We start from the raw sequence: 27,612 nt of genomic DNA on the forward strand, positions 1-27,612 counted from the left end.
TGTCTGGATCACTGTAAAGAACTTCAGCGACCTAATCAAATATTCAGAGAGGACCTTCAGACCTCCACAACCTCTTCAAACAGTCTGCAACTTCTTACAGGACTTTCAAAGCCATCAGTGTCCTGGTCATCCTCTAAAGTCCTGGAGTATTACAAGCTATTCACCCAGCAACCTTTGGAAACCACCTCTGAGAAGACTCTCCAGAACCTCTGGAGCTTGAAACTGTCTGCAACCTCTGCAGTCCTACAAGTCGCTGCTTCTCAACGAGCCCATTTAAAGCATTGGACCACGTCTGGAGTCTGTTCGAAAATCTCAAGGTCTTCTTCAGAAACCTCCTCCCCAAATGGCTGAACCCTCCTTCAGGACATCTACGTCTGCTTTTCAGGACCATGTCCTCTGTCCAGTGTGGACTGTAACATGCCAAATGAACCCTGATCAGCTCAGAGCTCAGAGACAGAAGCAGAACCTTCCAGTGAAACCACTTGTTTACTGTGTAAGACAAACTTTACTGTGAAACCTGAACTGTGACCTGAGGTCGCACTGATTGGTTCCACCGAGAACAAAGACGCTGCTCAGTGTTTAGTCTCCGAGTCGCCTCGTTTTCTTCCAGCCGAGGAGACAGAGAAACAACCAAACCAGCCGATGTGGAAATTCCTGCACCGGGTTGTTTTTGAGCAGAGATGAGTCATGGTGGGTAATGACTGCACACATACACACACAGAGAGACAGACACACACACACACAGAGACACAGACACACACACAGAGAGACACAGACACACACACACACACAGAGACACAGACACAGAGAGAGAGAGAGCGAGAGAGACACAGACTTAAACACATGATGTTGCATGCAAACATCAGAACACACCCCAAAACATACATACAATTAAAAGAGCGCACACACACACACACACTAATGTATTCTCATGCATCTGATGTGGAAAAACTTTCGTTCATCTCCAGCTGCTCAGTGTTTACACACAGCTACAGAGCGGTTTGCTGGATTTAAACAGGAGTTAAACAATAATCTGAGTGATAATCCAGCTCAGCTCGCTGGCTTCTTTGATCTTATCATCATCTTTTCTCTTTTTACGCATGTCGATAAAGACTCTCAGTCACCCAGGTCATCTCATTCAGAAGGTTGGAGCGTCTGGACTTGTAGAGTCCTCTTGAAGACGTTCCTCTGCTCCTCCATCAGCTTTATCAGTTCTACCTGTTGGTGGGAAACATGGTTTATATGTGTTGGAGGAGCTCAGTTGGGGAGGGGGAACAGTCCCTCACACCTGTGCTGGTCTGAGGGACTGTGCTGGCTGTGTCTAACCACTATGAGACTACAGGGGGCTGTGGTGGGGGGAAGGTGGACAGTCTATTGGTCTTGCTGTGATCATGTGACTTGCAGTGAAGCTTCCTGGGATGGATGGAAGCTGCTGTATGTGGTAGAAAGATGATGTCTGAGACCTCCACCTCTGTTAAGGGAAGGTTCTTCCAGCTAAACATAGATGCTTCCTTGACTCCTCTTTCAGACCATCCGTCCTCTCTGTCTAGGCTGTGGACATTGTTGTCCTCAAAGCAGTGTCCTTTCTCTTTGAGGTGAGATTAGACCGGCTGGGTTCATCTCTGCTCTGACTCCACGATCCTGAACAGGCTCTAAGGTGAAGCTTCAGTTCATCAGTCTGAGTCTGAAGCACCCTCCATCAGTTGCTGGGTGTCCTGTGAGGTTGGAGAAGTAAACCACCAGCTGAGGGCGTCATCATCAGGTTCTGGGTGATGATCAGTCTCCTCCCCCTCAGCAGCTGAGCTGTCAGCACAGAAGGGGAGCAGGAGCTCTAAAAGGGCTCTAACCGGTGTGAAGACAGGTGGAGACCTTCTACCTGACAGACCACAGAGGTGCTGGGTCACATGTTGGACCATCAGAAGGCGCTCTGCCCTCTAGTGGTCCAAAATGGTTCCATGCAGAACGTGCAGTGCTTGCAGGATGTGTGTGTGACAACAATGCAGGTGTGTCCTGTTGTAATACGACCCACAGCTGGCAGCCTCTTTATTAAAGCTGCAGGTAACAGCACGTCTCTGTTGTCTCACATCAGACGGCTTCGTTTTAGCAGCCTAGTGTTGCATCATAAGGATTCCCCCTAGGAACAGGGTGTGACACAGAAATACCCTACAGCACACACTGTGACTAACAGCAGCCGTCTGGAGGCGTGGCTACATCATCAGACCGCCACACACGCTCTGTGTGTGTCATCGACCTGAGGTCAGCAGACGTCGTGTGGGGAGTAGGCAGAGAGGAGGCTTTAGTAGGAGGAGTGTCAGGGACTGTGTCTCTGTCTGGGCCTGTCACTAAAGACAGGATTTGGTTTTTAAGACTCTCACAGTCAGAACATTAGTGTCCCGCCCCCTCAACACATGAACGTGACAGCAGCAGGTACAAACAGAGGACATGGACCGCATGTCCTGCTCTGGTCCACTGATGCAGACATTTCTGCACCATCACAGAGATGCCACAGGTGCAGGACTCACACTGACTGCTGATGAACCTGCTCAGGTCTGACATCCGTCAGCGGGCTGCTCTAATCTGCCCGTCATGGTGTTGCAGCAGCCTGAGGAGATATGAGCGCCACGCAGCCGGTCTGAGGCCATGCAGCCGGTCTGAGCGCCGTGCAGCCGGTCTGAGTGCCGGGACCCGTTTCCTGTCAGAGACATACAGGAAGCTGCAGAGAAAGAAAGAAGCACCAACTTTACTTCTGACAGTTTGCTGCAGCCTGACTGGAACACTGAGTTACAAACATCACAACACACATGCACAGACACACTTCACTTTCTCAGCATGATTCAGACAATTACTCATGGCTCACGTGTGTGTGTGTGTGTGTGTGTGTGTATTCCTAGGTCATGCTGTTTGTCTGGCCGTCTGTGTTTTAGTGCGTGATGATGTGATGCGTGGGTAGGTCGACATCAGTGTGTGTGTGTCAGTGTGGGCTGTACTCGATGTAAAGACGGGCACCTCCAAGAACAGCCTGTCTGACGGTGTGTGTGTGTGTGAGGCAGGTCAGCCTGAGCTGCGTTGGTGAATAATCGTCTGTCAGACAGAAAGCGGACCGTTGGTTCTCGGGCTGTTGGTTGTTCTGGATCAGAGCTGCTGTTCAGGGACGTGCTGATGACTGAGCTCCTCTGCCAGAGTCCGAGAGTCCGGCCATGCTGCAGCTTCTTTTGGTCTCTACCCACAGCTCGTGGCCCCAGATGAGGGCAGGACTGTAGATCCTCCTGCGCCTCCTGAGAGTCACCTATCAAGAGAACTCTCTTCTCCAGCACCGCTGCATGAACTTTAGCGGGGAGTCTGAGGAGTGTGAAGCCTGTAGTAGGAGCACACCCTCCAGTCATCCATCCTGAAATGGGGGACCACCACCCTGGTCTGCCAGTCCAGAAGCATGACAGCCCGCCTGCATCTGGGGCTTTTTATCCAAACCCCGGGGCCCCACCCCAGAGACTACCACTCCAGTCATAACTGCTGTGGCCACTTGAGGGTGCTGTCACATGACCATGAAAGCTGCATTTTAAACAGGGGACAGGCCGTTTGACTGATCAATCACACCCTTAACACACACACACACACAGTCTAGACAGACCATCTGAGCAGTATGTATGCTGTATACACCCAAACACACACACAGATGGTCAGTCTGAGCATGTGGTCCCTGCACAAACACCAAAAATATTGAATATACTGAATGTGACAGGGAACACAGTCTCTCCAAAATAAAAGCTGCAGGTGCTCACGGTCCTCTGCAGGTAAGCAGACGTGGACACAGGCGGCCGCTCGCCGTGTTGTGGTTCACTGTGGAGACAACCTGCTGCTGCTGATACATCAAAGGGTTGCTGCTCCTCCATCTTTATCAGCAGTCCAGGATTCATACCCACACACAGCCGTCAAGTCTGACCATACTTTACCTCTCTAAGCACTTCCTGTCTGTCTGGAACTGCCGCTGGCCACATGGCCTCACGGGAGATCCAAACTTTGCTCATGGCCAATCAGACTGATCACAGGCGACATCTGCCTGGGAAGGCTCCGTTCTTCCTCCTCCTCTGTGTGTGTGTGTGTGTGTGTGTTTGCAATGATGCAAACACACACACACAATGATGTTTGACATCTGAGTTCACAGATCATTCAGCAGTCAGACAGAAGCTGTTTGTGCTAAATGGTTGTTACTCATGAGGCTGTAGATCTGCAGCTGATGATTGATTGTCTGATTGATCGATCAGTGTATTCTGACCTTTGATGGACAGACCAGTGAAAACCTCATCACCCTTCATCAGACTGTACAAAGGCTGGACAGAAAGCAGAAACATGGAGGCTGGCTGTCCACATACTTTTGGCCATATAGTGTCTTCTCCCTGAATGTGTGTGTGTTAGGTTGGACTGCATTGCTGCTCTGTGCACCTAAAATAAATAGCTGTAGTGACATTAGCATGCTAATGTGCTAAGTTAGCATCAACTTTAACCCTGTAAAGTCTGTCTGCAGTCAGTCAGCAGCACAGTGAGGACCATCAGGGTGAGATGGGTGCTGTTTATGATGCATTTAGACCCAGACCATGTGACGCCCCCACAGTGAGACCATCAGACTGCACAGCAGGGTGCCATAATTCACCCGGTGTGAACACACTGAAGCTGAACGTTAGCAGAAGAACGATCTGAGGCCAGCAGAGAAAACAGACTGAAGGGTTCTCTGGACCTGTTAGTCACACCGTTGGCTTCCAGCCCGAGTCCTCAGTCCTCATCAGGCAGCACGGTGTGCGAGTGCCACACACACAAGACCTCACTACCCGACTTTGAGGATACATTTGAGGCCTGTGACCTGCAGGGTCTGACTCTTCATAGGCGGATTAGCAGCCCTGCTCTCATGTTGCTCTGTGTGTTAACAGCTAAAAAATCTGAGCTCCGTTCTGGATGACTTTGGCAGAGCGGCTGACACGGAATCAGATAAGATCACATCAGATAAATGAGCTGAGATATCTACAAACATCCAACAGAAACATTGCAGACATTCCTCATGATGTGAGTGGATTCTTGGTGTTTCTTCAGGTTCAGAGGTCACAGCAAACATTGTTCACATCTGAGCAACTGAGCATCAAGCTCTGTGATGCAACAGAGGAACCAAGACACAGGCTGTTTGTGTGTCCTGCAGCGTGAGGCGTGAGCAGGCAGGCGGCGATGTGTGTGCAGATATCAGAGGCCGTCTTTCTCTGAACAGGTCGAGGTTTGTGGTTCTTGTTGGCCTGCCAGCGGTTGTCTGATTTATGATGGGGGTCAGAGAGCCGAAGACTCCCAGCCTGCTTCACATGTGGACTCTGAATGCTCGTGTTGTCAGGACTGTTGCTTTCTGGGGATCTGAAGTCCATCATGTAGATAGTACAACTTCACTGTAAAGGCTCAGACTCCTGCCCGCAGTGTTTTTGTGTTGTTGTTCATTGTTGTAAGAAAAAGCTGCCTCTGGATGCTGGAGGAGACTCAGAGAGTCAGACCTCAGATTTCCAAAGAGCACTGCAGATCCCGTCCTGGCTGTGGGACACCGGGCTGCGGGGTTAGGGGCGGGGCAGCTTCAACTTTTTGTCCCTTAACATGGAGGAAGTCCAGTTGTGTGAGACCTGATCTGTCTCGCCTAGTCTGGACCTCCTCCTCAGGGCTTTCCTGGACATGCAGACCTGTGAGGGGACCCAACGGTAGAAACCTTTCAAACACAGCATCATCACCTGGCCGCGCTGTCACACTTCCTGGTCTGAAACGTGGAGACTCCCTCTCTGCATGTCCACGTCTTCTCCTCGCTGTGCTGAGCCATCTGTGTTTGTGATTTACGGTGGGAACGGCTCCCTCCTCTCCTCCGCCTCCTCCTCTTCCTCCCTCGTTTCTCATACATCCGTCCTGCAGAGACGTTTTCAGTGTCTTTCTCCTTTTAAATGTCAACGAAAAGAGCCATAAAACATCTGCCCAAACACACACACACACACACACACACACACTGCTCAGCCTGCTAATCCTTATATAAGGCTTCTGGGGTTTGTGGGGTCAAGGTTTGCACTGCGTCTTTGTAGGAAATTCAGGTGAGATTTACAGTCGGCCTGCAGCAGCGGCGTCCCAGCAGCGGCGTCCCAGCAGCGGCGTCCCAGCAGCAGCGTCCCGGCAGCAGCAGCAGCCCAGCAGCGGCTATGGCGGCTGTGATTCCTTCCATTCACTTTTCCATTTTTGCTGCCCCACTTCGAAGGCTCCTTCAAAAAACCTGCCCTTTGTTTCCATGGTAACAATGGATGCTTCAGGTGGATCCCTCACAGCACAGCACACCCCAGGATCCTCTGCAGCTTCATTAGGGCCTGCAGGCATCTGTCTGTCAGAACTGAGTCTGCTTTCTTCATGCAGAACATAATGTTTGTAAAGGCGACTGAAGCAGGGCGTGTGGACATGTAGAGTCCTCTTGAAGACGTTCCTCTGCTCCTCCATCAGCTCCATCAGTTCTGTTTGATGGGGAAACATGGTTTATATGTGGTGGAGGAGCTCAGGGGGGAGGGAGGGGGGGGGGGGCTTCTGAATGAAGATGACCTGGATGACCGGGAGTCTTCATCAACATGATGTTTGTTCATCATGAAGCTGCAGGAATGATCATCCTGCAACAGTCATTCATACTTTTATCTGACCTGATCACAGCGTTCAATAAGAACATGGTCTACACAGGAAATGAAGCAGAGAGAGAGGAAGAGGAGCGAGTGCAGGCGAGTGAATGAGAGAGGGGGAGAGACAGGAGAGAGGGGGAGAGAGAGGAGAGAGCGACAGGAGAGAGAGGAAGAGGAGCTAGTGCAGGCGAGTGAATGAGAGCGGGGGGAGAGACAGGAGAGAGGGAGAGATGATTGGACATGAACTCTGTGACACCTCAGAGACACCAGCACAATAGCTCATTAAATGAAGCTACTTTGACGTCACATTTCCTGCACGTTTCTGTGTGTGTGTGTGTGCAGGTGTGAGAAAATGTTTGATATGCACACACACACCTAGTTATCTCAGTCTGTCTGTCTCACTGCTCTACTTCCTGTCTCACAGCGCTAATAAGTGTCCCTGGCCCTTTCTTTGTCCGAGCTGTGAAACAATGCATCAGTGAGGGAACATGGTGATAACACACACATTCCAGCCAGAGACTCACACTGACAGACCCGCAGAGACCAGGGTTGGAGCTCCGGATCAGGATGCGAACATGTGTCACTGGGTCGGGTCGGTGTGTGTCCACGCCGAGAAAGGTCACTTCGTACCAGGTGGGAGCATTACCTCTGCTGATTGGTCAGTGTAAAAACAGGAAGTAGACCATGGACTTGGTGGAGGGTCACCTGGTGGCGGGATGGTGGTTGCCATGGTGATTGTTTTGCTGCATTTACAGGCAGATCAACAGGAAGCAGCTGCAAAACAACATCTACCCATAATGCACCGCTCTGAGGCCATGTGATCCCATTGTGGGTCTGTCTGGCTTTTAGGCTCATAGTTTCCTCACAGAGACACAGCAGTCCCCTGCAGGATGACATCACGGTCTCACTGTCACTCGTCCCCTGAACTCTGAATGTGTGGACGTCCACAGAGGCTGCCTGACAGGAAATATGGAGGCTAACGTGTTCCTTATGAAAGTATGTGGCCTCATTATGTGAGCATGGTGTGTGAGGAATGTTCTGCTGTGCGTCATTTGATTCCAACGTATTGATCAGAAGATTTTCTTCCTGGTAGCTGCTTTTGTTCGGGGTTATTTTCTCCGTGCGTCAGAGCTCTGACATGTCTCTGATTACCTTCTTCACAAGTCAAATGTGTCATAATTACAGAGTGTCCGGTCCCTATGGTCACTCACACACACACACATTCACTCACACACTCACTCACTCACACACACACACACGCCATGAATGTCAGTCGGGAGGATTTCCAGAACATCGTTTCACTGAACCTGAGTAATGAGAGAACCTGTTCACCCCGACCTGCTGCCACTTCCTGCTCATTAAACCTGCTGCACTGTCTGCATGATGCTCCATGACAAGACCACAGAACCCTCACACAGCAGCTGATTGGACCAAACATCTGTCAGTGACAACCAGCTGCTCGGGCTCTCTGACGACTAGCATGTAGCAGTTAGCATGTGTGCAGAGGGCTGTTGAGCCAGTGGAGTCTGTAGAATGTCTAGATGCTGTTCCATAACCCCTAGCTGTGTGTTTGCTTTGATTGACAGGTGAGTAAACCTATCACGTTCCAGACAGGCCTCCCCGAGAAGTGAGATGGGAAAACACACCTCAAAACAACTTCAGAAACTCACCAGAGGCGACAAGACATTCTGGGTGAGATAATGTGTGTGTGTGAGAGAGAGAGAGATGCAGGCAGGTTATATAAGTGTTCAGGTGTTTGTTAATCCAGTGGAAACTGAGAAGCTGAGCAGACCAGTGAAGACTCCAGAGGTGTTACACTGTATCTGTGTGTGTGTGTGTGTGTGTGTGTTACCCTGCAGAGTCATTTCCTCATGGTGGGAATCATCCTTTATTAAACACTCTAATCCTATTTTGACGACTCTGTAGAGTAAAATGATAGCAGGCCAGGAAATTAAACAGACGGCACACTAAAGAGAGAGAGAGAGAGAGAGTGTGTGTGTTGTATGTGTATGTATCTTTCTGAGGACCAGTTTCATTTTTAGACACCTGTTTCTGACTCGTTGCAATAATTGAAACAAAAAAGACGAAATGTTTTTGTCTCGGCTTTCTTTTGATTTATTGCAAATTCCATTTGCTGATCCAAAGTGCCAGCAGCTGTGTGTGTGTGTGTTGGCTGCCCTTTCAGCAGCAGGATGATGGATGAGTTGAATGAACACAGTGTGTTTTGCAGGCAGCAGGTGATCAGACAGGGTCCTTTAAAAGGAAGTTCATTCTGCTTGTTGCCTCCCCTTCATTGGAAGCAGCCTTTGGCTTCTGATGTCTCAGCAGTGGACGTCCTCACGGCTGACCGCAGAAGGACATAAGCTGAGTCTGAAGGTCTGACCCGACCTTCAGACTTCATATCTGTGTCCTTCATACAGCTGACTTTGGGGCAGAGGAAGAACAACATCATCATCACCATCGGCAGCAAGGACTGAGGACTTCTGCTCATCTTCAGTAAACTGTGTGCTGCATTCACTGACCCATCACTCATATTTATTTATGAAGACTCACACACACGCACACAGATACCAGGGTCAGACCACAACTTATCAGTCCTGTTGAGTCTTGAGTGTCGCTGTGAAGGACAGAGGAGGGCTGGAGGACATCTGTGTGTGTGTGTCTCTGTGTGTGTGTGTCTGTTTGTGTGTCTGTGTGTGTGTGTGTGATCTGAGGCCTTGGCAGCAGAGTCTGTGTCATCCTGAAACCATAGTTAACCCTTACCTGCACTCTGATGTCTGGTTTTAATGTTTTTAATGTATCATGTCTAGAGGCTGACGGAGGCCGGCGGTGGTTGATGGAGGCTGACGGAGTTTGATGATGGAGGTTTAATGGAGGCTGATGGTCACTGATGGAGGCTGACGGAGCCTCTGTACATTTGTACAAGTTTAGCTCAGGGTCTGTGTGGGGGTTAGAAGTGGCGGGGTGTTTTATGGCGGTTTTTTGGGGTTTTAGTTTTCTCAGACTGTGGAGATCAAATCATCCAGCCCGACATCACACACACAGACACACACTTATACAGTGCATGCTGTGTGTATACTACACATATTGGACGTCTCACTGTGGGAGAAGCGGCTCAGGTGCAGATGGGGGAGGATGTTTAGGGAGTGCAGGGACATGGCTTGGTTGGGGAGTAAAGCAGTAAATACATGGATGTGACAGCAGGAACCCCCAAGGACAGAAAACATGGCCGACAGGACAGGAAGCAGCCCGTCCAGACGGTGACCTGCATGTCAGCAGACACAGACCTGAAAGAGAGGCTGCTGGGTGTGACAGCGAGCACCAAGAAACACCCACCCACTGTTCTCTAACATGAGGAAGGACAGAAGGAGTCCAGCCAGACGGTCTGATCCTTAGACCCATCATGGAGGTCGTCCTGTTTGTAAAGGACAGCAGCTGAATCTCTGAAAGCTAGGAGGACCAGGAATATCAGGAACACCAGAACCACCAGGGGGACCAGGAACATCAGGAACACCAGAACCACCAGGAGGACCAGGAACATCAGGAGAACCAGGAACATCAGGAGAACCAGGAACATCAAGAACATCAGAACCACCAAGAGGTCCAGGAACATCAGGACCACCAGGAGGTCCAGGAACATCAGGACCACCAGGAGGACCAGGACCACCAGGATCATGACAGGCAGAATGAATGAGTGCACTGATGCATGGTTCTTCTTGGAGGTGCATTGTCCTGCACATGCAGCTTTGTGTAGTGAAGCGATGGTTGAATTTTGTGACTGTACTTTACGTTTGTGAGATTTTATGTTTTGTTTAGGCCATAAATCATCAATTGACAAAAAACACGCAAACACAACTTGGATGTTTTCTGACAGTTTGGATCATAAACGTATGCTTGAGAGGACTTCTGTCCACACGTTAAAAAGTGACGCAGGTTGTATTGCAGTTTGTTTCAGTCTTTGTGTCTCTGTGAATGGTTTCAGATAAACCCTGTGTGTGTGTGTGTGAGAGAGATGCTGTGTGAGAGGAATGTGAGCGCTGTCCTCCTCCGTCAGTCTGACTGATACTTTGTCGACTCTGACGTCAGCTGGCGCCGCTGACACACGTCATCACTTTGTATCAGTGTGCGCTCAGGGTTCATGATGGTCACTGCACCGATACATTTGATGTCCCGCCTCTGACCGTGGCAGTGAGCAGGCCGGCGGTGCAGGCCGGCTGTTTAAGCTGCTGCAGTCCCACTTCCGCGTTTACACCTTTTTGTTTTGTTATTACTTGACATGAAGCAGCCGTGTGAGCTTCTGTCAAACAGCTTGGTGTTGGTGATGAAACAGGAAGTCATGTTTGAGGACCTGCAGGGCGAGCAGTGATGTCACAGAGGTGTCAGGCAGCCCAACAAAAAAGTCTCTGCAGCCAGAGCCTAAACCCAACAGGACATCTACCATTTTGAAGTGATGTAGCTCCTCCTGCAGGGTCCAGCTGACCTGCTGTGTGTCCAGCCCGTCAGGCTGACTGAAGAGGTTTTGTGTCTGTATAGTGACGTCAGTTGTGGGACAGTTTGAACCATGGGACAGTGTGGGACAGTTTGAACCATGGGACAGTGTGGGACAGTTTGAACCATGGGACAGTGTGGGACAGTTTGAACCGTGTGGGGCAGTTTGAACCATGGGACAGTTTGAACCATGGGACAGTGTGGGACAGTTTGAACCGTGGGACAGTGTGGGACAGTTTGAACCGCGTGGGACAGTTTGAACCATGGGACAGTGTGGGACAGTTTAAACCGTGGGACAGTGTGGGACAGTTTGAACCATGGGACAGTGTGGGACAGTTTGAACTGTGTGGGCCAGTTTGAACCGTGGGACAGTGTGGGACAGTTTGAACTGTGTGGGACAGTTTAAACCGTGGGACAGTGTGGGACAGTTTGAACCGTGTGGGACAGTTTGAATCGTGTGGGACAGTTTGAACTGTGTGGGACAGTTTGAACCATGGGACAGTGTGGGACAGTTTGAACCGTGGGACAGTGTGGGACAGTTTGAACTGTGTGGGACAGTTTGAACCGTGTGGGACAGTTTGAACCATGGGACAGTGTGGGACAGTTTAAACCGTGGGACAGTGTGGGACAGTTTGAACCATGGGACAGTGTGGGACAGTTTGAACTGTGTGGGACAGTTTGAACCGTGGGACAGTGTGGGACAGTTTAAACCGTGGGACAGTTTGAACCGTGTGGGACAGTTTGAATCGTGTGGGACAGTTTGAACTGTGTGGGACAGTTTGAACCATGGGACAGTGTGGGACAGTTTAAACCGTGGGACAGTGTGGGACAGTTTGAACCATGGGACAGTGTGGGACAGTTTGAACTGTGTGGGACAGTTTGAACCGTGGGACAGTGTGGGACAGTTTGAACTGTGTGGGACAGTTTAAACCGTGGGACAGTGTGGGACAGTTTGAACCGTGTGGGACAGTTTGAACCGTGGGACAGTTTCCCATGCAGCCGTCAGATTCCCGTCAGCTGCAGGAAATGGCGGTGCGTCACGCCCTGTGTGCGTCACGCCCTGTGTGAGCGGCCTCTCGGCGGCCTGCTATCAGGCTGGAATCGGTCATTTGTGATAATTGCTGTCAGTGATTTGAATCCTTGCACTCCGTCCATGTCTGTGATTTCCGTCTTAAATTACCCAGAGTGCCAAGAGCCAGATCTGATCCTCACGTCTTCACAGCGCCTGCTGAGGGTTAAACATGTAACCCTGAGGGTGCCGGCCTGCAGCAGAGGCCTTCACCACGTGATGTTTATGTGACAGGACTGCATCTTTTCCAAAATGGCGTCACTTCCTGAAAGAGCGCAGGTTCACTCAGAGGAGGAGACATGATCCACAGTGTGGTCACCAGAGAGACACACACACACACACACAGAGACACACAGAGACACACACAGAGACACACACAGAGACACACACAGAGACACACACAGACACACACAGAGACACACACAGAGATACACACAGAGACACACACAGAGACACACACAGAGACACACACAGAGATACACACAGAGACACACACACAGACACACACAGACACACACAGAGATACACACAGAGACACACACAGAGACACACACACAGACAAACACAGAGATACACACACAGACACACACACACAACTTTAAGCTCCGTCTGTCGACCTCTGAGGGTCACAGCCTGAATAGAACCTGACTTCCTCCTGTTCCTCCTCCTCCTCTGCCTCCTCCTCCTCCTCTTCCTCTTCCTCCTCCTCCTCCTCTTCCTCCTCCTCTTCCTCTTCCTCCTCCGGCTCCTCGTCCTCGTCCTCCGCCTCCTCCTCCTGTTCTTCCTCCTCTTTCTCCTCCTCTTCCTCCTCCTCCTCCTCTTCCTCCTCTTCTTCCTCTTCCTCCTCCGGCTCCTCGTCCTCCTCCTCCACCTCCTCCTCCTGTTCTTCTTCCTCTTCCTCCTTCGGCTCCTCGTCCTCCTCCTCCTGTTCTTCCTCCTCCTCCTCCTCCTCTTCCTCTTCCTCCTCTTTCCCCTCCTCCTCCTCCTCCTCTTCCTCCTCCTCTTCCTCTTCCTCCTCCGGTCCTCGTCCTCCTCCTCCGCCTCCTCCTCCTCTTCCTCCTCCTCCTCCTCCTCTTCCTCCTCCTCCTCTGCCTCCTCCTCTGCCTCCCCCTCTTCCTGCTCCTCCTCCTCCTCTTCCTCCTCCTCCTCTTTGCCATCAGCTTTTTAATATGCACGTTTAACAAGGCAGTTTAAACTGTTACAAATGTCGACCTGCAGCCGGCCGTTCTCTGTGAGCTTTACAGGCTGCTGACAAATGGCTGCACGGCAGGAACCAACTCCAGCTTTAAGAACACGCAGCATGTTCTGCTTACACACAACATTTAATGTAGTGTGTGTGTTTTAGGTTAGATCAGGGGTGGAACGTGTGGTGCTGCACGCCTCACGGTGCTGTCATCGCCGACGGTGACTTCAGAACAATGTTGCTTCTCAGTGTTTGGTTTCAGGTGTTTGAAAGTGTTTTATTTCCAGGACTGGGAGGATGTGGAGACACCTGTGGGCAGCTGTAACCAGCATCCACTGTGCTGTTCTCCACTAAGAGGAGGCTTTAGAATGTACTTAGTTCATCTTATTTTTTGCTGCTTCCCCAGTGTGAGACACAGGTTTCCTTAATCTTAATCTTAAAATGTAGACTCAGCTGAACACATGCTTCATACAACTGTGTGTGTGTGTGTAGAGGACACATGCTTCAGGAAAAGAATGTCTGACTCGTGTGTTTGTGTACATCTTTAAACTTTAATAGTGAAGCAGAAACGAAAACAAAAATACTGTAAAATAAATTAGATTAGAAAAATGCCACAAGCACGTTTGAACAAAGCAATGCAACATACTGAAGTCTGGTTCCATATATACAGAATAAAAAATAGACTTTTTATTCTTTGTCCACTTCGTTCAGTGTCAGTATTTTTTCTCTTGATAAAAAGGACAGAACCTCAACAAACACCACTTCATGGATTTCTTTTTTCAGCTTTTCGCTTCTTTTTTTAAGGTTTTTTCTGCACTGATATTTTGTTTGCGTCCACGTACACACAAGAAAGTCCAGAAGAGGCTCCGCCCCCCTCCAACACAAAGGAAATGAACAGACTTCATCAAAAGACCAACGCGCGCACACTTTTGGTGAACGACACAACAACACTGGTACAAACAGGTACAACACAGGAACACTCAGATCTGACTGGACCACAGTTGTTTTCTCCCAGAGACGACTGTGGACCGTCCTCTCCTCCTCAGATGGAGTAAAGCATTGTGGGAAAAGGAAACATCACAACAAGGATCAACATCTGACAGAGCTCACTGATGTGAAGACTTTCCTAAGCTGTGAAGGAATGATGTTCTCTGCATCAACACACACAAACAGCTCCACTCTTTGGTGTCCTAAGCAAACTAAAGACAGTGAACGTGCTGACTGGACGTGTGTCCGTCTGTCTGTCCACTGTGACGTGTGGGACGTGGACTTCAGACATCAGCTGTCAGACCTGGTTGTCTCCTGTGGATAGGCATCATATTTGCACTGTAATGTTTTTAAACATCTTCTCCACATTGCAAACCGGTTTAAAGGCTTCTAGTGTCTCAGGCAGCTGATTGATTTCATTCTTCAATAGTGACGAAGGGTTAAAGGTGTCTGTGTTCTTTAAAGGGAAACAAACTGTGTTTTAGGGTTTCATCTGAGGATGAAACGTTTCTGTTTCTGGACAGCAGATGATCTGTAGAGACCTTCGTCGTCCATCTTTCATTTTGATGAGTAAATAGTAGTTTTAACGTGCTTTTAACCCTTGCAGTGTCTGATAGAAAGTCAAATGTCTGTTTATCCAATCAGAAGCCTCCACAGCTGACGCGACCTGCAGTTCCTCTGACGGCCACTAGCTGCATGATGGCAGCTCTGAGTGTGTTTTGGGGATGGAGCTAGCGTGGGTTAGTCTGATGACCTCACTAACAACAATTTCTGTATTTACAGGAGTCTACTGACGGCAGTTTGGATGGACTGTGATATGATATTTGACTGACAGGTCAATAAGCCCATCACAGCGAACCACGTGGTGTCCACCTACTTTTGGCTGAATCACTATTTTATCGCAGCGTCAACCCCCAAACTTCTGGCTTCACACACACACAGTGACACATTTGGTGACGACGGATCGGCCACACCAGGCTCAACGTTGGATCTAACCTGTGAACTGTCAGGCCCGGAGGCTGAGCACGATGCTCTGAGTCTGAGACCAGGAGTCTGAGCGGGGACGCTGCTCTGAGACCAGGAGCCTGAGTGGGGACGCTGCAGGATGCTCCGGGTCTGTCTACTCTGAAGTGAGTGTCGCTATAGTGCAAAAACATGAAAACATTTGTAACATTTCTTGAAAAGTAAACAAAAGAACCAAATATTATTAACAACAACAACAACAATAATATTATTATTAATATACTTACTGACAATAATTATAACATCAACATGGTAACCATGGTAACATAAAGAAGTGTTTGGTTCCAGCAGCCGAGCCAACTTGTTTCTTTCAAGTATCTCTCAACACACACACACACACACACACGTCACAAATGTATACTTCCATAAACAAAAACAAAACTCTTCTTCCTTCCTCTTGACAGTTTGAAAAGTAAACAAACAAACAAGTAAATACATTAAACCAGAATACGTGAAACAAGTTGCATAGTTTTGAGATTGTTTTGTTCGTAGTTTTTCAGGCACCTCGTCTCTCCGGGGTCCGACGGGTCAAGTGGTGCGTGAACGTCTCAGCCACATAAATAAGCCTCGCTCCCTCCGTTTGTAACAAAAATATATTAGATATTCTTCTCTTTTTTCTGAAAGTGCCTTCGAGACTCTGAGTTCTGCTGGACGAGTCCGGAGGAGAGTTTTCCTCTCAGAGAGTGACCGGAGTGACGGAGCGATGAAACATGTGACCGCCTCCATCGACTCCTCCGCCCTTTCTGAGCTCAGAGTCCTTCTCGTCTCCGCCCCAGTCCGGTTCAGATCGGCGCTTACGAGCAGCCGCACTCCTCCACGATCATGTTCTGGATGTCCTTCTTGATGATCTTCTGCTCCTCGTTGTAGTAGAGCATGGACATGGCTCGTAGCCGGGTGGGCACGCAGCACGACCTCAGGTTCTGGAAGGGGCTTTGGCCCTTCATACGATAGTGGTTGATGACGGTGGAGTGGAAGGAAAACATAGACCCAGTGATGCTCGCCATGTGATAGGGGCACTCGCCCTCGCAGTAGTTGGCATGGTAACCAGGCGGCGCGATTATCCAGTCGCTCCAGCCGATGTCTTTGAAGTTGACGTAGAACTGCCGTTTGCAGCAGATGCGTACCTTATCGGTGCACTCCAGGCCGCGCTTTCTGCGCCGCCGCGAGTCGCCGCCATCCGCCTGCCTTAGCACGGCCATGAGGAAGGGCCGGTGGGACTGCTCCCGCTGACTGCTGCGCTGCAAGGGTTCCGAGTTGCCCGAGACCAAGACGAGCGTGGCGCCGGTGTCCGCGCAGAGCGGGCAGGACACCCTGAGGCTCAGCGTCATGTCCTCCATGTTCTCAAGCAGTGCCTGCACCGCCGCTGACACCGGGAAGGTGTGCCAGCCACTGCGACGGGTGTCTACCGTCTTTTCAGCCAGAAAGATGTCATCCTGTGGTGAAGGGGGATGTCCATTCAGGGGACGGCGCTGCTGGAAGAGACGGATGGTGACTTTGGTTCGGCTGCGGTTGGTCTTAGCCAAACGGAGGAAAAGCCAGACGTTAGCCTGCTCCACCAGAGACAGGTCACCTCCATCTTTGGAGAGGACGAAGTTCACCACGCCCGGGGACTCACCTAAGACACAGACAGAGGGGGCGGGGTTAAACATGTGCTGGTAACCATAGCAACACACTGATGCTTCATACAACTGAGCACAAACATGCTTAGTCTGACACAGACACACAGTCTTCATGTGAGCCACATCTGAGCTGCAGTCATCCACACACGAACACACACACACACACACGCACGCACGCACACACACACACACACACACACACACATGCATGCACGCACACACACACACCACTGATTGGACTCTTCCTGCTGACTCAGCAGTGGCGGTCAGAGGTTTTGGAGTCAGGCAGCGTTTAATGGTTTCCACCAGGAACAGAAATGAGCCCTGAATTTAGGCTCACACACACACACACACACACACCTGTAGTTTATATTTCCTAGAAACTTTCTGGCCAGGCCTAATCACAGGTTGCCATCCACCATGTTACATAAGATCCTCTCTCTCTCTGTGGTGTCTCTCGCTCGTAGGCGTCCATACAGAAAATCGAAGTCACGATTTGAGAGTTTATGAATGTCAGCAGCAGCCATGCTCCATTCAGTGGCATGTGTGTGTGTGTGTGTGTGTAGGCGATCGTCTCACTTACATCATCATAAGGACTGAAAAATAAACATTCATTCATGTTTCTGTCAGAACATGCACAGGTACAGAGATGCATCCGCCACTGAAAGTAGTCCCCCCCCAAAACCTAAATCCTCCTGTTTGAAGCTGCAGACAGGATGTCGTATCATTGACTAATGTCACCATCATGCCAAGAACCTGGAATAACCTACAGCTTCCTGATGTTCCCTGATGTTCCCTGGTGCTCCCTGAATGCATCGTGTGTAAAATCTGATCTTTGATCCGAGCACTCCTCTGAGGAGCTTCGACGGACTTTCTGAATGTTTGCTGAACATTTAGACCTTATTGTCCCACCTCTGGCCCAGTGCATTCTGGGACAGACTTCAGCCATTTTAGAAGACATCATCTCCTGTTCCTGTAACAGCAGAGCTGCACGTCTGACAGCAGGCTGCGATTATGAGACCGCAGCGCGGCGCCGCTCGTCCTGCATGTCGTCAGGCTGCTCAGCTGGTTTTAAAGAGCAGCCAAACATTCCCTCACTGGAAGCTGCAGCCGACCGAGCGACCCTGTGGAAACATGTCTGACATAAATACTAACTGTTTGATACAGGCCGAGCAGAGGCACAGGGAGGTGTCAGCAGGAGACCAACCAGGAGTCCATGATGATGATGATGATGGAGTTCCCTCCAGCAGCTCATTTACACTCACAGACAAACAGCTTCATGTCTCCTGGACGGCGTCCGACCTCTGTTAGTCCTCAGCGTGCAGCTCGTCTAATCCCTCCATTTACACAACGCCAAAATCTCAACAACTCATAAAGCTGACGTCTGCGGCGGCACGGCGCCGAGGAGCAAACAGGAAGCTCCGGACCGACAATCAGCCGGTCTGAACTCTCAGCATATTCAACAAGAATCAGCGGCTTGATGCAGGAATCAGCCACAGAAAGCTGATATTTAACAAACAGCAACCTCCACACCCCCCCCCTGCTCTCCCATCAGCCCCTGGGGCGTATTATGACTTTGATTTGATTAATCAGCCAGAGCAGCTAAACAACGGACCGTGCCAGAATGTGACACAAACACTGTTAAAAGGACGGCTGGGTTATAATCCATCTCATTAAATCCTCCGTAATCCCCCCATCACACACACACACACTCACACACACATACACACACACTCACACACACACACACACATTCACTCACACACTCACTCACACACACACACACACACTCACACACACACTCACTCACTCACTCACACACACACACACTCACACACAAACACACACTCACTCACTCACTCACACACACACTCACTCACACACACAGACACACACTCACTCACACACACAGACACACACTCACTCACTCACTCACACACACACTCACTCACACACTCACAGAGGTACGTCAGAGGTAACCTGATGTGGGCGGAGCCTGAACACAACACTGTGTTAGTGAATATGTCAACGGATACCCAGGGTTATTGCTGGACTACATTTCCCAGAATTCCTGCTGTACACAGGTGATTTACACCAGCAGCTGACACGTGCGTGTGTGTGTGTGCGTGCAGTGTGGGTCTTTGTCAGGCTGTCCTGTGTGTTTACACTGAGGGGCGGTCAGCGGCATGTTTACCTGCTGCAGTTTAAACAGGTGTGGCCTTCACTTCCTGCTGAGACCCGTCAGGGTTAAAACGCATCATTCACACGTTTAACAGACACACACAGAGTGGCTGCTGAGCTGTGTGTGAGTTTACAGCATCATTTCACATGCAACACCCTGTGACACACAGAATCATCTGGATTTAATGACTGCTTTTTTTACAGTGTCACATGACTCTAACCTCATATAAACGTCCTCTTTAGGAGCTGCACATGAAAGCGTTTAAATGATGTAAACAGCGTGCGTAACGCCCTCAGCAGGGACTGTCAGGCATTTGCGGGACAGAGAGTGGAAGCCCTCGCTTGGCCTTTATTGGCTCCACATGTGAATAAACACACGGCGAGGAGCTCCGGGCGGGAAACCAAATCTGTGTGAAACAAAATGGCTGAGACACCCGAAGGCAGCGCCGCCATCTGATGAGAGAGGAATGTCCTGAATGCCAAACTCAGTCAACGTCAGTGAAGAGCCCAACCAACAACACACAGTTCTAATGAAAACATTTATATTCAGGAAGCAGGAAGATGAAGAGGAGGGTGTCGTCTTCAAACATACAACATTCATCATCACAGCCAGGAACCTGACGCAGGAAGAAACTTTGGACTTTCTGATGGTCCTTGAATGCATCATGTGTGGCACTCCAACAGTCAGACAACAACAATCAGAGCACTTCATCTCACAGTCAGAGTTAAAAGTCCTGTCCTCCTCAGCAGCCAGCAGGAAGCCATGATGGACGGACATGTGAGCAGCAGTCATGTGACCAACACTCAGAGAGTGATTGGCTGATCTGTAACACAAAGCGTCCTTAGGCTGTTAGAGCAGGGTCAGTTTTCATGTTCACTCCTCTCTCATCTGAGTGATGAGCCCTGAGTCCGTCTGTCTGTCCCCTCACAACACATCCATCCGTCATTGTCCAAACTCATCAGGGCGCCGTGGCAACAGGAGACAGCAGAGACAGGACCAGAACAAGCCAGACTGACAAACAGCTTATAGGAGGAAAACAACCTGCTCCGCATGACTGCGGCTCATTGTGTTAACCTGATCAAAGACCCCTGTCCTCCACCAGACCCCCAGGGTCCCCGTCCACTCCGATTCTGTCCCCCACAGAGACATTCAGACATCAGAGCCGGGCGACACGTTAGCATGCTAACATTGTCAGCAGGCGCTCCTGCTTGTGTGAACTGTCAGAAGTTGGTGACCCGGCCCTGCCCCGGGCTCAGTGTGAGGTTGCCGGTTTAAATCCCCAGACGGATGCGGACATCAGAATAGACCAACAATGAGCAGTTTATTCCGTCTGCCAGCGGAGAGAAGCTGAGCGAGAGCAAGATAAAAGTGGATTGTGGAATGTCGCTAATGATGTGTTCAATTAAGTTCAATTAGCCTAATTGTCCTCTGTGTGTGTATTGGGTGGGGGTGGGGGTGTAAGCAGCGAGGGGGGGGGGGGCCCGCACAGATAGATATTGTGCTGGAGCTGCTAAAAGGAGGTTGACACTTTGTCTCCGCCAAGTATAACCCCCCCTCCTCCACTTGCCGTCTCCGTCGCCCAAAATAATTACTGAGGTTCCTGAATGCATCAGTTCTTCCTGACAAAGCAGAGGACGGTGCAAAGAGTTCTCACAGCAGGTCAGATGACATGTGGAGGAAAACAACTCAGAACATGACATCCAACCAGACCTGACCACAGGTGGATCCAACCAACCAGAGCTGACCACAGGTGGATCCAACCAACCAGAGCTGACCACAGTTGGATCCAACCAACCAGAGCTGACCACAGGTGGATCCAACCAACCAGAGCTGACCACAGGTGGATCCAACCAGACCTGACCACAGGTGGATCCAACCAACCAGAGCTGACCACAGGTGGATCCAACCAGACCTGACCACAGGTGGATCCAACCAACCAGACCTCACCACAGGTGGATCCAACCAACCAGACCTGACCACAGGTGGATCCAACTAACCAGACCTGACCACAGGTGGATCCAACCAGACCTGACCTGACCACAGGTGGATCCAACCAACCAGACCTGACCGTAGGTGGATCCAACCAGACCTGACCACATGTGGATCTGTAAACAGAACATCTTGTGAGGAGCATGGCTGGAGACAGAAGAGGCAGAAACTCTAGTATGTGGGAGGACCAAGAGGCTGACATGGGGAGAATGATCAGGAGGGAGCTCATGAAAAAATTCACTGCATCAGGACTTTCAGCAGGCCACAGCGCCCTCTAGTGGTGGAAGGAATCACCTCATGAGAGATGGAGGAAACGGAGGGCGGAGGTCTGGGTGGATGGACGGCTCAGACTCTGACATGGAACAAGGTTTATTTTCTGTTTGTAACAGGTCTGTTGTTCACATGACACACACACAGACACACACACACAGACACACACACAGACACACATACAAACATATAGACATAGACATACACACACAGACATACAGACACACACACATACACACACAGACATACAGACATACAGACACACACACACACACAGACATACAGACACACACACATACACACACAGACATACAGACACACAAACATACACACACAGACATACAGACACACACACATACACACACAGACATACAGACACACACACATACACACACAGACATACAGACACACACACATACACACACAGACATACAGACACACAAACATACACACACACACACATACAGACACACACAGACACACACACACACAGACATACAGACATACACAGACAGACACCACTGTGTGAGCAGAGTTTAATATGACCCATGTGCATGAGTATATGAGGCTGTGTGACGGAGCCCCGAGGATAACAGACTGTTCTCTGGAGGCTGAGCAGGGAGCAGCGGTCCTCACCCTGACCTGTCACAGCTGACAGAATCACTGGAAGGTTCCAGCTCTGCCGGCGCTGATTGGTTGAAGGCGGAGGAACCCTTAAAATGCTGTTTTCCTTCCAGTGAAGCTGCTCCTCACAGCCTGTGTGCTCAGAGCCGCTCCATAAAACCCTTTTTCCATCTGCTGTTCCAGACTCGCCTACAGAAACTCAACCGCACCAACAGAAAACCCAGACGTCACGGTCCCGCCCACATTTCCGCCTGACAGGTGATCCTTGTGGCGCCTTCGGCTGACCGAACACACCGCCACACTGACGCTGAGCGGATCAGACCAAAGGTCTTCCTGGGACAGCAGCAGCCGACGCAGTGGTCTGACCCCTCGGTGACCTCTATTAAAGGTGGTGAACGCGGGCTAAGTGTGACCTGCAGCTGGTCTGCAGGTTCATGAAGACCACTGAGCGAGGAGGGGCGCCGCTAACACCAGCCTCTGCCTGCTCTGTAGCACTCTCTGCCGCTACCGTCTGTCAGAAGCGTTCCAGCACACACACCACTTAGAAACACACACACACTCACACAGATGCAGGCAGGGACACACCTCCTCTGACTTTAAGTAGATAATGAGGTATTCTTTGAAAACAGCAGGAGGTGATTACAGAGGTTACTGTGTGTGTGTGTGATGTGGGTGGATACAGCTGAGTGAGTACGCAGGTGGAATTAAGCAGGTGGACACACACACACACACACACACACACACACACACACACACACACACACGGTTCATTTTCAACAAGCTGATATCCGACACAGCTGTTACTTAGTCTGTTACACACACAGCAACACACACACAGCAACACACACACATACAGCAACACACACAGCAACACACACAGCAACACACACACATACAGCAACACACACACACAGTAACACACACACATACAGTAACACACACACATACAGCAACACACACAGCAACACACACAGTAACAGACACGCACACACAGTAACACACACAGTAACACACAGTAACAGACACGCACACACAGTAACACACACAGTAACACACACACATACAGTAACACACACACATACAGCAACACACAGCAACACACACAGCAACACACACAGTAACAGACACGCACACACAGTAACACATACAGTAACACACACACACACAGTAACACACACACACACACACACAGTAACACACAAATATACGCTCTGTCTTGACAGCAGTCCACACACACAAAGGAATAAGCACACTTACACACTGACACACACAGAATTGTGTACTTGCTTTGTCTGCTGTCCACACACACACACACACACACAGCAGCGTGGACCCACCGGACTCAGCGAAGGTGATGATCTCCGTCGTCTCCTGTGCGTCTCCAGCATCTCCTGCTCGAGCTGCCGCCGCCACCGCTGCTGCTCCTCCCCCTCCTCCTCCTCCCCGGCCTCCCCTCCCTCGCGCCTCCTCCTCCCCCTCGATCTGCACGCTGCCGTCCTCCGCCACTCGCCCCACGTGGAGCTTGCGCAGGGCGTTGAGGAGCGCGGCGCGGGGCACGGGCCGGGTGATGTTGGGCCGGGCCTGGAGGTGCAGCATGTTGAGGATGTGCCTCTTCACCGCCTCCACCACGTCCTGCTGAGCCGCCTCGTCGTCCTCGTGCGCCGCCAAGTCATCCGCCGCCGTGACGCCCTCGTTTCTACGCATCCTGGCCAGGGCGCAGGAGGGACAGTGGGAGCTGGAGGCGGCGTCCGGCTGGCGGTGGGGTTGGGCAGGCATAGAGAGTGGCCTGGATGCCGGGTCAGAGGGCGAGCTGTGGACCTGGACCAGCAGCAGCAGGGTCCAGCTGAGCAACGGTAGCACAGACATGCTGGCAGCTGATTGGCTGCTGGATTTGGTGATGCTGTCAGATGAAGAAAAGGAGTTCTGAAAAACTGAGTCCTGCTGAAGAAAGCAGAGTCTTCCTGTGCGGCTCTCTCTCTCTCTCTGTCTTTGTCTCTCTGTCAGAAGTTTGGAAACTGCAAAGTTCAGCTCAGCTCACAGTCCACCTGCGAAACGGAGGGAAAAAAAGCTGTAAAGAAGCGAGAGGAGGACGGCACAAAAACACAGAGAGAGCGCGCAGAGAAAATGAGTAATCCTTATCTTTTTGTCAGGGACAGATGGCTGGAAAATGTGGAGGCGTCACGAGAAAGAAAGAAAAGAAGAAAAGAAGAAGAAGAAAATGGAAAAAGTCTCAGATGTGATGAATGGTGCAGGAGGATCCGTGCTCCCGGCGCCGCCGCTGCAGAGCGTGTGTGTGAGTGAGTGTGTTTGAGTGTGTGTGTGTGTCAGAGAGGCAGTTAGACTAAGTTATCCCAGAAGAAGGGAGTTCCTCTCTCTCTTTTACCTCTTTTGCTCTCTCTCTCTCTCTCTCTCTCTCTCTCTCTGTTGAATGTGCTCCCTCGCTCACCAGTTGAATGGTTTTACCGGAGTGGGCTGGCCTCTCTCTCTCTCTCTTCTCTTTCTTTCCCTCCCTCTGCTTCTCTCTCTTCTCTCTCGCCCTGGCAGACTCCCACCATAATTATACCTCCCTCCCTCCATCCCGTTCTCTCCTCCACCTCAGTCTCCTCCCATCTTGCTCTGTGACTCATAGCACTTCCAACTTTTACCTCTCTCTCTCTCTCTCTCTCTCTCTCTCGCTCTCTCCCCCCTCCCTTCCTCTGTTTGGCTGTTAATGGAGCAAAGCTGGGATTCCTTTATCCCCCCTCCCTCTCCCCTCCCTCCTCCCATGGTCGGCTGTGAATGAGTTACGTGTTGAGGGGAAAAGTCTGGGATGAACTGGATTTCGCCTCCTGTCCATCTGTCTGTCAGTCTGTCTGTCTGACACTCTGGATGTGTTTAGTCTGCTCGCTCCTCAGCTCCAGTCAACATGACATCATGGCTCATGACTGTGCTGTCTCGCCGCGTCATGCGTGCAGCGCCGGGAAACCCCGGTCTCTGACGGGCAGCTGGAATCGCCACAAACACGCTAGCTGCTAGCTCTGGGACAGGAACACTATGTCTTAGCAGCTGCAAAGTCTTACTTAGGATTTGACTAAACAGGAAGTGACATCACATCTGTACAAACAGGAAGTGACTTCACGACCAACAGTACCACGAAAAAACCTGCAACATGATGAGAGAGGAGGAAGCTGATGACGTGTTCTTACACAGCAGCTTCAGGGGAACAAACCATCTGACGTCAGACACAGCAGACACTCTGGTCTGACCCACAAGGGGGCGCTGCTGCCAGATATGAACCAACAAGTCTCAACACAAAGTTCTGCTGAGATCTAGTGTGAAATGTCTTGGTCTGGTTCTGGAGGCTTTGAAAGGAGAACCCATACTCAATGTTAAATAACTTTAAAGGCCAGAAGCTGTAAATAAACCCGGAATGGACGGAGGTCAGAGTGTTTACGGCTCAGACCGGGCGCTATGGAGGATGATAAGGAGGTTCTGAAGCTGTTCACTGACTCCAGCGTGTTCAGAGAAACAACAGGCAGTCTTTAAAGTGGGTTTGAAGCTTTCTGTGCAGGGTCTGATGTCCAGGGAGACATGATCCACCCTGCAGTGATGTGTGTGTGTCTGTGTGTGTGTGTGTGTCTGTGTGTGTGTTGTTCCTGACAGTCAGCCTGCCTCTGTCTGACGAACCCAGAGAACAGCGTCAGCTGTGAGTGTAGAGGAAGCAGAGAAGACGCAGCGTTACGCACCGAAGCTTCCTGCTTTAATCAGACGTCTGGGATTCTCCCTCTGCTGCTCTGACATCATCACTGCAGGGGAAAGTGTGTGTGTGTGTTTCTTTTGAAAACACTCATGCCTGTGTGAGCCCGGCGCGCTCTGAGTGGCCTTATAAAGGCGCGGCGGTGTGTATTGTGAGCTCTAACGTGTCTGCACCGGTGGCTGCTTTAAATAACTCCCACCTGTGAGTCATGAACCTGTCGCCCGCCGGCAGCGCGCTGATGCTCTTTGTTTTTAAAGTCGCCTCCGGGCCTGAAAACCTAAACACATCCAGAGCAGCTGGAAAAGTGTGCGACACACAGCTTCATGTGAAGTGTTTACACACACACACGACACACTCCTCCATGTGTTTACATGGTGTCTCAGGGACCGGGTGCGCCGCAGCAGAAATCAAACACACCTCCTCCAGTTCGCTGTGTACAAGCTGCACACGGGTGTGTTGGTTTTATAAACGTGTGTGTGTTCAGGTGAAGTGAGGTCTGACAGACAGCCGACTGCAGACTGAAGTGCTCCACCTAGTGGGCGTCAGCTGCAGCCACCGCTTCGTGTGACCTCAGAGCACCTCCGCTCCGCTCAGCTCCACCTCTCCTCAGCACCTTCCCTCCATCTTTCTGTCCTCCAGCAGCTTTATGAAACACTCTGTGGAGGTGCAGGCTAATTTAACCCCAGAGCACCGGCAAACACACACACACACACACAGGAAAAGAGAGGCACTGAGACAATGAAGGAAAGAAGGACCAGAGGAAAAATAAAAAACAGAACCACACTGTTTCCTCAGCGTGTTCTGCAGAATGCTGACACCAACATGCTAACATGCAGGAGGTCGTAAACATCTGGGTTCTGTCTGAAAACTGAGCAGATGGATTCTTCCATCGTCCAGGCTTTGGGCTCTGAGCTCGTGATGAACCACGGTTGGTTCGGACTAATCAGAGTCCAGTGAGGAAGTGCTAACAGCTACTTGCTAGCTTCTAAATCCCTGTTTTAAATATTTGAAGTTCTGATGAGGTTCTGCAGTGTTGGTGATAGTTTAGAATGTTAACACACTAACATCAGCTTGTTAGCAGCAAGCAGAGAGCACACAGTGGAGTGAAGAGGAGTGTGTGTGTGTGTTTGGAAATATGAAGACATCTGTGTGGGTTACAGTTTATTTACAGGCTGCATTCCAGTTCTCACACACACACACACACACACACACACACACACACACACACACACACACAGAGGGGATTTCTCGAGGACGTGGTGTGTGTGGCGTGCACATGTACGGGTGTGTCTGTTGTGTAGGCGAGCTCCTTCAGCCTTGTGTAGGAAGTAAAAACAGTTGCAGTGATGTGGTTATTCTGCTGAAAGCCACTCACCAATCAGACGCTGATGATGTCATCACACTCAGAAAGTCCAAAGGTCACAGAGACCATCATGGGCCCGGGAACTGTGCTGGGAACCACGTCTGCACACGGACCAATCAGCAGCTAGAGACCAATAAGACCAAGGCAAGGCGAGCTTTATTTATATAGCACCATTCATACACAAGGCAATTCAGAGTGCTTTACATAGGATGAAATCACCAATAAGTGGAGAAAGTGGGCTGATTGATTGTCTATCAATCAATAATCTGTATGATCAGTTTTACACACTGATCATCAAATAAACATCTGAATGAAGAGGAGGTGTTTAATTGATCAATACCTGCAGCGGCTCACAACTCTGAGGACTGATGGAGCAGTTGATTGGCTGGCAGCAGGCGTACCTGAAACACGTACACA

The 27,612-nt window shown here is 50.4% G+C and overlaps 1 protein-coding gene across 6 annotated transcripts; it reads right to left on the reverse strand.

Moving 5' to 3' along the window:
• Positions 1–27,612, reverse strand: inhbaa (inhibin subunit beta Aa). 6 transcript variants are annotated; one of them, XR_003672444.1, is made up of 5 exons: positions 24,480–24,616; positions 23,434–24,141; positions 14,564–17,027; positions 12,804–12,815; positions 1–11 (listed from the first exon to the last, which is right to left on the reverse strand). XR_003672444.1 is itself a non-coding variant. In XM_028433272.1 (4 exons), exons 3-4 carry the CDS (start codon positions 23,960–23,962, stop codon positions 16,207–16,209), a joined length of 1,350 nt encoding a protein of 449 aa, XP_028289073.1. In that variant the 5' UTR covers positions 23,963–24,141; positions 27,208–27,318; positions 27,536–27,612; the 3' UTR covers positions 14,080–16,206. The 6 variants fall into 6 exon arrangements, 4 of the variants coding, with proteins under 4 accessions (XP_028289073.1, XP_028289071.1, XP_028289074.1 ...); XR_003672445.1 differs by lacking the exons at positions 1–11; positions 12,804–12,815 and adding an exon at positions 7,027–7,037; XM_028433272.1 differs by lacking the exons at positions 1–11; positions 12,804–12,815; positions 24,480–24,616 and adding exons at positions 27,208–27,318; positions 27,536–27,612 and having other exon boundaries at positions 14,080–17,027.

Source organism: Parambassis ranga, chromosome 20, assembly GCF_900634625.1.
Source record: "Parambassis ranga chromosome 20, fParRan2.1, whole genome shotgun sequence".
In the NCBI taxonomy this organism is placed as follows: Eukaryota; Metazoa; Chordata; class Actinopteri; family Ambassidae; genus Parambassis; species Parambassis ranga.

Excerpts from the sequence above, each read along its gene's own strand:
- inhbaa (XM_028433272.1), bottom strand. The coding sequence starts at position 23,962 with ATGTCTGTGCTACCGTTGCTCAGCTGGACCCTGCTGCTGCTGGTCCAG. Across the intron at positions 17,028-23,433 it reads CATCACCTTCGCTGAGTCCG|GTGAGTCCCCGGGCGTGGTG; the intron begins GTGGGTCCACGC and ends TCTGTGTCTTAG.